Source organism: Penaeus chinensis, chromosome 42, assembly GCF_019202785.1.
Source record: "Penaeus chinensis breed Huanghai No. 1 chromosome 42, ASM1920278v2, whole genome shotgun sequence".
In the NCBI taxonomy this organism is placed as follows: Eukaryota; Metazoa; Arthropoda; class Malacostraca; order Decapoda; family Penaeidae; genus Penaeus; species Penaeus chinensis.
In genome coordinates, this window is record NC_061860.1 from 3,585,871 (window position 1) to 3,595,870 (window position 10,000).

At 37.4% G+C, this 10,000-nt stretch overlaps 1 protein-coding gene across 1 annotated transcript in view; it reads right to left on the reverse strand.

The window, feature by feature from the left end:
- Positions 1–263: 263 nt before the first annotated feature.
- LOC125047846 (b(0,+)-type amino acid transporter 1-like) overlaps positions 264–10,000 on the reverse strand; it is an 81,511-nt gene continuing 71,774 nt past the window's right edge. Inside the window, exons 10-14 of the mRNA XM_047646358.1 lie at positions 5,425–5,528; positions 3,951–4,047; positions 3,082–3,231; positions 2,161–2,329; positions 264–1,343 (exon numbers count right to left, since the gene is read on the reverse strand). Coding sequence (XP_047502314.1) covers positions 1,276–1,343; positions 2,161–2,329; positions 3,082–3,231; positions 3,951–4,047; positions 5,425–5,528 — 588 coding nt within the window. The 3' untranslated portion in view covers positions 264–1,275. The remainder of the gene's footprint in view (positions 1,344–2,160; positions 2,330–3,081; positions 3,232–3,950; positions 4,048–5,424; positions 5,529–10,000) is intronic.

The following is a 10,000-nucleotide window of genomic DNA, read 5'->3' on the forward strand; positions in this document are numbered from 1 at the left end:
GGTGAAGGGATAAGGAAAGGGGAGAGGTGATGGGTCATGGGAGAGGTGATGGGTCATGGGCCGTTATGAGGGAAGTCATAGGCTGTTCGAGGGGACGCTGGGACACACGAGGGACTGCGAGGGGAAACGTAAATCAATTTCTCCAGTGGGGGGAAAAAACAAAAAAAAAATCCCGCTCCCAAATTTCAAAAACAGGACACAAAAGATATAACGAAGTCGAAGGGGGAACGAGAAGGAAAGGTTTAAAAAAAGGGGGGGGGGGGAATATAATCACTTTATAAACTTATTCTCCTCTCGAACGTCAAAACGCCCAACCTTTCTTCAAGAGGACGAAAAGCCAACAGACAACACATAAATCCGCCTAGAGTGATGAGATCCCATCTATGGACTACTTGACTCGTGGTTCTAGGTAACCGAACACACATGCGTGTTTATAATCACGTATTTCTCCCACCTCTAACTACCGAAGCAAAAGGATGACTATATCACAGGTTGAAAGGTTACACGAGCGTCTCCAGATAGTGTTTACCGTATAACTAACACCTAATACTTGTGCAGCTAGAAGTTTAACTACAGAAATGTCAGCCTTCATCCTTGCAGTTTGGGTGTCAAATGAACACATTTCCCATGGGTGTTGAAGTCGTAAATTAGCCTATTTCTTCTCAATGTGTTAATAGTCTTGGTGTTGAACAGGATTGCCAACATATCCTCCACTCGTGCTGAACAGTGGTACCAACATAGAACCTACAACTATCTCATGCATTCCAGGGATCTCAACACCATTATTCATTTGGTGCTTTTGGCAACAGTTGCGTTTCTCCAGTGGATAAGATCTAACTTTGAAATAGAAAAAATGTATCAAAGAGAGAAATAATTATACATTTGGGCTAGATTTGATTTTTTTTCTTCTTCTTTTTTTGCTTGTGGGAAATATGGAAGGTTTCCATAAGAATGTGTGTGTTTGCATACATCCGCATGCACGTATGTATGTAATGTATATATGAATGTATCTGTATGGTCTTCCCAGTGTGCTACGGCTCTAATTGTGCTTTCATCTTCCTACTAGACAGAGCTCGACAGCCACACCGGAATGCTAAGTTCGAAGAAAAATACAAACGAAAAATGTACCTCAAAAAAAAAGAAAAAGAAGAAAAAAAAAATCACAGAAGATTAAAACAATTTCTGTCCAGTCAAGATTTTATCCGACGAACAGCTGCAGTATCGTTTCCCTGGCATCGGGGTCTTTGATAAGCTCGTTTCGTGGCATTCAGTAACTCAGGCATCGGGCATTGTGTCGGTGGGGACAACTTGGAGAATCAGCTGGAAGAAGGTCGTCAGGTGACCTGTGTGGGAAGGGAAGGTTATTATAATTGGTGCTTGTAGTAGTGTGAGTAAAAACAAAGCAGTAGTGGTAGTGGTAGTTGTAGTAGTATTGTAGTAATGGTAGTTGTACAATAAGAATAGCAGCAGAAGTAGCAGCAGCAGCAGTAGTAGCAGCAGAAGTAGCAGCAGTAGTAGTTTTAGTTTAGTCCTTTATTGTGATATGGTGGCAGCGGTGGTATCATAATTATCAAAGTCCTCACCGTCATCATATTTCAGTATCTCATTTACCACCACCACCATCACCATCTAAGAACATCACTACTGTTATCAGCAGCAGCATTATATCTCGATCAATATCATTATTCCTGTTATCTCTTTACTACTGCTACCAACACTGACTCTGCTTTAAATACTACAGCATAAGTACTAATACTACAAGTCATATATACTGTTTTTATATTACTAATTTCCTATTATCAACACTAGTTTCATCACATATTTCCTACATATTTCCATTCTCAACTTCCCATATATTATTTCGCAAATTGGACTTTAAATTCTCTATTTTTTCAAGCATGATAAAACAAGGGTTAACAGATTACCAGATCAATAACAATAATAATAATAATAATAATAATAATATAAATAATAATAGCAATAGTAATAACATTAATAATAATGTGAATAATAATAATAATTACAACAATAATAATGATGATAATAATAATAATAGTAATAACAATAATAATAATGATGATAATAGCAACAACAACAACAACAACAACAACAACAATAATAATAATAATAACACTAATAATAACAAGCCCGTTTACGCACCCATGCCTGGGACGCTCTTCTTGAAGTAGACGAAGGGGAAGTAGAACACGAGGCCAGCGAGGATGAAGAGGCTGGCGTACAGGTACTCGATCTGTGGGGAGTCGATGATGGGGCCGACGACGAGGTAAATGGAGATGACGAGGACGATGACCGGGATGATGATGGGGACCTGTTAGGAGAAGAGGAGAAGACGAGAAGGGGAGTCAGTGGCGAGGAATTATTTCAAGAGATTGTGGCGGTGATTTTATCTAATGGTTAAGAATGGTCTGTATAATTATAATACTGATTGGCTTGATGATATAATGACTATAATATTGATTTGTATGATAATATGAAGGCCAAAGTAATAATCTGATCAAATAGTTCAGTCATTAACATAATGCCTGATAATTGAGAAAAAAAAATAATGACTTGTTCTAATAATAATTATAACAATCACAGTAAGGTTGCCTGGAAGAGGGAGACAGAGGGAAGGACGTGGAAGGAGGGAAAAAAAGAGAAGGGGAAAAAAGGAGAGGGAGGGAGGGAGGGAGGGAGAGAGAAAGAGAAAGAGAGAGAGAGAAAAAAAGAGAGAGAGAAAGAGAGAAAGAGAGAGAGAGAGAGAGAGAGAGAGAGAGAGAGAGAGAGAGAGAGAGAGAGAGAGAGAGAGAGAGAGAGAGAGAGAGAGAGAGAGAGGGGGGGGGGGGGAGGGAGAGGGAGAGGGAGAAGGAGAGAGAAAGAGAGAAAGAGAGAGAGAGAGAGAGAGAAGAGAGAAAATAAGAATAAGCAAGAAACAAAAAAAAAGACCCAACCGAAGGCTCATTTTGCGACGAACCAAATCTAAAAAAAAAAAAAAAAAAAAAAAAGAGAACAAAAACGCAACAAACACCCATCCCCCCTCCCCCTCTTTACCCCCCCCTCTCCTCCCCCCCCCTAACTGACCTTATACGGCCTGGGCACGTCCTTCATGGTGCGCCGCATGATGATGAGGGCCAACATAGCGCCCCCGTAGAAGATCCAGGCGGTGAAGCTGAAGAAATCGATGAGGGAACCGATGTCGGAAGGAATCACCATCATCAGCGCGATGAAGGCCTGGAAGGAGGAGGATGGTGAGGATGGTGAGAAGGTGGTGAGGGTGAGGGTGATGGTGGTGATGGTGAGGGTGGTGGTGAGGGTGATAAAGGTTATGGTGGTGATGGTGGTGATGGTGATGGTGGTGAGGGTGATGGTGATAAAGGTGATGGTGGTGGCGGTGGTGAGGGTGAGGGTGAGGGTGATGGTGGTGATGGTGATAAAGGTGATGGTGATGGTGATAGCGGTGGCGGCGATGGTAATGGGGATGATGATGGTGATGATAATGCTAATGATAATAATGATGATGATGGTGATAGCGGTGGGGGCGATGGTGATAGGCATGGTGATGATGGTGGCGGCGATGGTGATAGTGATGATGAGGATGGTGATGGCGATGATGGTGGTAGTGATGGTGACAGTGATAGTGATGAGGATTACGATGGTGATGAAGATGATGATGATGGTGATAGCGGTGGTGGTGATGATAAATAATGGAGATGATAGCTATGACGATGATGATAGTGATCATGATGACGACAAATGCATTTACTTCGATCAATGTAATTTTTCTTTTTTGTGTGTGACTCTTTTCATGTTCTAGATCCGGTGATCCATTATATCCTTCCACTCATGCATATAAAGCTAAACGTGGCATATATACACACATACACACATTCACATATACCTATACATATATGTACGTATGCATACATGATTCCCACACGTCTTAGACTCACGTTGAACAGGAGTGCAGGCGACGGAGTGAGTTTCTTAGCGTGGACATAAGACAGCACGTCGACCATGTGGCCTTCTCTTGCCGCCACGAAGCACAGTCTGTTGGGGAAGGAGGGGGAGGGGGGAAGGGTGGAGGGGAGAGAGGGGGGGAGAGGGGGAAGCCTGGGTGAGTAGGGGTTCGAGACACGTGTAGGAATTCGCTTGATCTTATGACCCTTTTTTGAATTTTTTTTTTTTTTTTTTTTTTTAGGTAGAGGGACTTTTGATTTTAGTTTCATTTCTGAGATTTTTTTTGATTTTTTATACTGTACTTTATAAACTGTGGCGAAAGGTTGTTTCATTATTTTATATTAAAATAAAACAGCTGTTTATATCAAGTGTGCCAAGCGGTTTCATTTGTCCATTAAAAATGGCTGTTTATATCAAATAAATGAAGCACACAAAAGTTACATTCATGCTGGCAAATAAAACAAAATATATCAGGCTTTAAATAAAAAATGACATTACTAAATGTATCAAAATGTATCAGAACACATGTGAGCATACGAAGAAAATTGAACAAGAGAAAATATAAATAAAAAAACACGAAAAACACACACACAAATTCTTTTCGTAATTAGTACAGGAACTAAAGACATACAAGGCAAAACCGGTGCTCTACACAACAAATAATTCAAGAGTAATGTTTAAGAAAACATGTAAAGCGAAGATAAAAGAAGTTGCAAGTTGACTAAAACATACACATCAGCGAATAAATAAATATATATCTATTATTAAATCAAACATTACTTAATATAGTTGCGAGAAAATAATAGCGTCACAATTTGCCGCTTAAGTCCCAAACTGTACACTACAATATATATATATATGTGTGTATGTATGTATGTATATATATATGTATATACATTATATATACACAGTATATGTACATATATATACATACATATATATATAAATATATATATATATGTACATATGTATATATATATGTACATATGAATGTCTGTATATGCATAATATATATATATATATATATATATATATATATATAAAAACATATATACTGGGTATCCAAATCTACATCACTATCAAATACAACCAAAAGAAAACGACGGCCTAAAGGTAATAAACAATCCAATCTCACAATTCTGTTGTCATGCGAAGTAAAATACAGTAAAATATAAGTCATGCGGAGAGAGAGGGAGACGAAAAGAGAAAAGAGAAAGAGAGGACAGTAAAAGACGAAGCAAAAGATGAACCAGAAACAGCAAAAAGGAGAAAAAGAGAAAGAGAGGACAGTAAAAGACGAAGCAAAAGATGAACCAGAAACAGCAAAAAGGAGAAAAAGAGAAAGAGAGGACAGTAAAAGACGAAGCAAAAGACGAACGAGAAACAGCAAAAAGGAGAAAAAAGAAAACAACAACAGCACACGCAGGCGGAGCTAAGCTAAATCAGACGAAGGAGCATCCGCGCTACCTGCCCGACGTGAAAGCCGTTCCGTTGGCGGCGCCGAAGGTGGACAGGGTGACCGCGAGGGGCATGAGGAAAGCTGCCCACCCAAGAACGCGACTCCCGAAGGTCTAGTGACGGAGGGAGGTCAAGGTCAGTATCAAAGGAGTCGTCTTCAATATGGGAGTCGATAAAGTTATTTAATACGTGTGGGTATGGTGTCATTTCTCGTCTGGAGTCGATAAGGTTGGTTGTAGACGAGGGAAATTGGGTAAATGGCAGAGAGTCGTCTGAAAAGGGAGTCATTTCCTATCTGGGGTCGATATCAAGGTTTTTTGAGGAGGTGGAGTTCAATAAGGGGGATTTTAGGGTTATTTTTTATCCATAATGAGGTTCGGAGAGGAGGGAGCTTAGGTCAGCATCAATGGGGGGCGTATTCAATAAGTCATTTCTTATCTAGAGTCGGTAAGGTTGTTTAATAAGTGAGATTATATGTCATTTCCTACCCAGGGCCGATCTTTCTTTTTTTTTTTTTTGTAGAGGAGGGGTATCAGGCCATTATCGTGGGGGAGTTTAATAAAGAGAGTCCAGTCCTATCTAGAGTAAGGTCAGTATTTTTGAGTCGTGTTCAATAAGGGAGTCATGTCTCATCTAGAGTCAATAAGTTGTTCGTTTATCACAAACTCGTTTACTGAGGGTCACTTCTTATCTGTTAATACCAAGTTTTGTTTCCAGATGTGTGAGCTTAAGTCAACTTCACAGATTCATTCCATAAAGGAGGTTCTAGAGTAATTTCCCATCCACAGTCAATAATAATAAAACATGTGTTCTTCGGTAGAAATCTTTCTTGCGTCAATATTACGTGACAGAGGAGGAAGCTCACGTCAACATCACACGGTCAAGGAAGACATGACAGCCAGCATGCTTTTAGAATCGACTTTACACTATTCCGGCGTCGACATATCAGTAATCCTGAGCTTATGTATTCTGGCGTCGACATACCGTGTCCATTAGCGAAGAGAGCTTAAGTGCATATCACAAAAAGTCGAGAAGAAAGCAAAAGAACGCGATAATCTCCGTGGTCGCTTCGAGAGTGAAATTCTTGCGTCGTTTCGCAAAAAAAAAAAAAAAAAAAAAAAAAAAAAAAAAAAAAAAAGATCGTTTTCATAAGCCATTCTGGGATAGAAGGTTCAGATAGAGAGGGAGAGATTCGAGTCAGCATCACGAGGTCAAAATGTAGTAACTTACTAAAATCCGAGTCGATTTTACTTTTTTTTTTTTTAAGAGTCGACGTATTTACGACTTCCGACTTAATGTCTTTCTGTAATACAGTGGTTTGGTAACTCATTTTCCCGCCAATATACCAGGTCTTGTTGGCGGAGGAAGCAGCTAGTCAGATATTTCTCTCAACAGGGGAAACAACGGATTCTAGAGGCGTTCAAATAAATAGGAATTCTAGAGTCGATTCAAGGCGATGCTCGTTCCTTAAACAGCTAAAAAGTCGACAAGACGAGAAATGAACCTGATTATTACAAACGCTAATCGAAAAGTAAATAAAACAATTCTGTAGGCCAAATTCCAAATAATAATAATTTAGTTTACTGTTATTTTTATATGAATAATAATAATAATTCTAAAACTATGAGATAAAACAAACGACCACTGGAGTCACTCACTCAAACAATACACTTTGGAAACGCTAACATTTAAGGACTATCATCTCCCGATCGTGACCCGTAAATAGTGTTTACTTCGCTTTCAAATTTCAGCTGAGTTCATTTGCCTCGTTTTTGAACCGAAGTCGGTCTAAACCAGAAGTTCACAATCTAGGGGCAAGGGGTACTTTGGGGGGGGGGGGGGGCGGTGCATGGAGCAATATGAACATTAAACTGAACTTTACCTCACTTATAGCACCTAAAATTATTTCTCACATATCAATGAACTGAAATCTTTCCACAGAGTGTCCTTGTCCCGTAGCTATTGACACCATCACACCATTCATAACTGAAATAACTAAAACAATAACTGAAAAGTCTGAAAAGATGACAAAAACTGATCGGGGTCCATGGAAATTGATTACACACTGGTCGGAGCCGCGGAACGAAACCGGCTGCGAACCACTGGTCTGAACCAAATCGCAAAATGGTTCATAAGCCAAAGTCGGTCTAACTTTCGTGGGTAAATCGGTCCATATGAGTTTATTTGATCTGCCTCTATATAACTCCCCCCCCCAACCGCCGCTCACCTAAAAGGTTAATAATATAGAAAGTAAAGCGTTGCCATAATGTGAGATTTGAGCTATGCATTCTAATGAGCTGTCTTGTTGTTTCGTCACATTATCCAACACTGTTTTATTTCATTTTCCTTTGGCAAATTCTTCTTAATTAATCTTCGTCTTAATCTTCAATACATTTTTCTATTTCTTCTTCTTCTTCCTCTTCTTCTTCTCCATAAAAATCGCAAAAAAACGAGAGAAAAACAGATGTCGCTTTCATACCAACATTAAATAAAAAATAAAAAAAGGAAAAAAGGAGAAAAAGAAAAAAAGGAAAAAAAAGGAAAAAAGACAATAGAAAAAAAAGAAAAAACGAATATATAGACACCACAATAACCCGAAAATAACACGCCACCGAGATAGAAAAAGAAAACAAAAAAAAACAAAAAACAAACGCGGAGGACAAAAGAGCGCGGAAATAAAGGCAGAGATATAAAAAGGAAAAGAATGGAAATTAATTTTTAAAAAGGCAGTAAAAGAACAAAGACGATTTCCATGACACCGACGCCGTTAAAAGCAAGAAAAGATCACCATAGAAAATATAAAAGAAAATAAATACACAAGTGATAGAAAACGAGTATTCTGGAATTAAGTGAAATGTACAAATAAATAAAAATAAAAAATATAAAAAAAGAGTGATCTAAACAAATAAATAAACTATATTGATGTAACAAAAAAAAAATAAAAATAATTGTGAATACGCGAGAAAGAAATCAAACGAACCTAAAACCAAAACCGAAAAAAATGACCTGAAACGAAAAACGAGACAGAACTGAAACAACCTTTCTTAAATAAAACAATTAAAAGTAATAAAACAAAAACAAAACAAAAACACAAACCTTCCAGCAGTGAAACAGGACCCATTGGCTGATCCAAAAGTCGACATAACCACGGCGATGATCATTACAACCTGCCCGGCCTGTCCCATGAGACGGTCGCCAGCCAACTACGGTCATACACACACAGTTCAGACTATATATAGGGGTGAGGTTGTCTACGTATACATGGGAAATACGGTACATGGACCGTACATTGTGTTAAATAGGTTTGGTTCTCAAATGGTTTCAGACCAGTTATGTAAAGATATTTAAATAACGGAGCAAAAAAAAAAATTATTTCAGATATAATTATAAGAAACTCCATGCAATATGAAAAAAAACAATTATAAACCAGTTGAGAACCAAGGGGGGGACTGCTAACATACATAAGAACTACGGTACAAAATATAAAAGAAAATGTGAAGTACGGTACAAAATATTAAAAGAGAATGGGAAATACGTAACTAAATATTAAAAGAAAATGGGAAATACGTTACTAAATATTAAAAGACAATGGGAAATACGGTACAAAATATACAAGAAAATGGGAAGAAAAGTTAAAACTATAAACATAATACAGGATTTCCTTACGTTTGTTTGTGTGTGTGTCTGTGTGTGTATGTGTGTGTATGTGTGCGTGTGCGTATGCGTATGCGTATGTGTATGTGTGTGTATGTGTATGTATGTGTATGTATGTGTATGTATATGTATGTGTATGTATATGTATGTATGTATGTATATGTGTATGTGTATGTGTGTGTATACGTGTGTATGTATACGTGTTACCAAAGAAAAGGGAAAACAAATCTGCAAACTAAAAATAAAGGAAATTAATAACCATGCGGGGAAAAAATAATAATACACATTCTAAATACTACAAAATAAATAAACTTAAAGGAACTCTATTCTAAACAAAACAAAAAAATACAGTTAAACAAAAACTAAGTGCTAAAAAAAATCTGTTTTTTTATACTAATACCCACAATCACTCAGATATACACTCACACACTCATTATTCTCAAAGCTTAATTAACTCAATAACAGTTATTCCAGAAAGAGATCAATACAAAATGAATAAAAAAGAATAAATAATAATAATAATGATAATGACCATAACAAAATAATGATGATAATGATACTAATAATAATAATAATAATAATTTACGCCATATAATCAAATATCACTTTCCATTTGCACAAAATAATATAAATTTCTATTTGTCTCTGACTCTCCCAGCTCTGGCATTGAAGCGTGTTTTCAAAATCCTTTACTGTTCACATGTTCAGCCGGAAAAAAAAAAAATACCATGAACAAAACATTTCAAATAAAATCACGCGACTTCGTATGAACAAACGTTCGTATTTGTTCATTCAAGGAACACTTCCACGTCAAAATGAAACTTTTCTTTTTCCATGTCAGTCAAAAAAAAAAAAAAATAATAATAATAATACTATTTAAATAATACTATTTAACGCAAAAAAAGGTCGTATGTCGAGCAAATAACAAGTA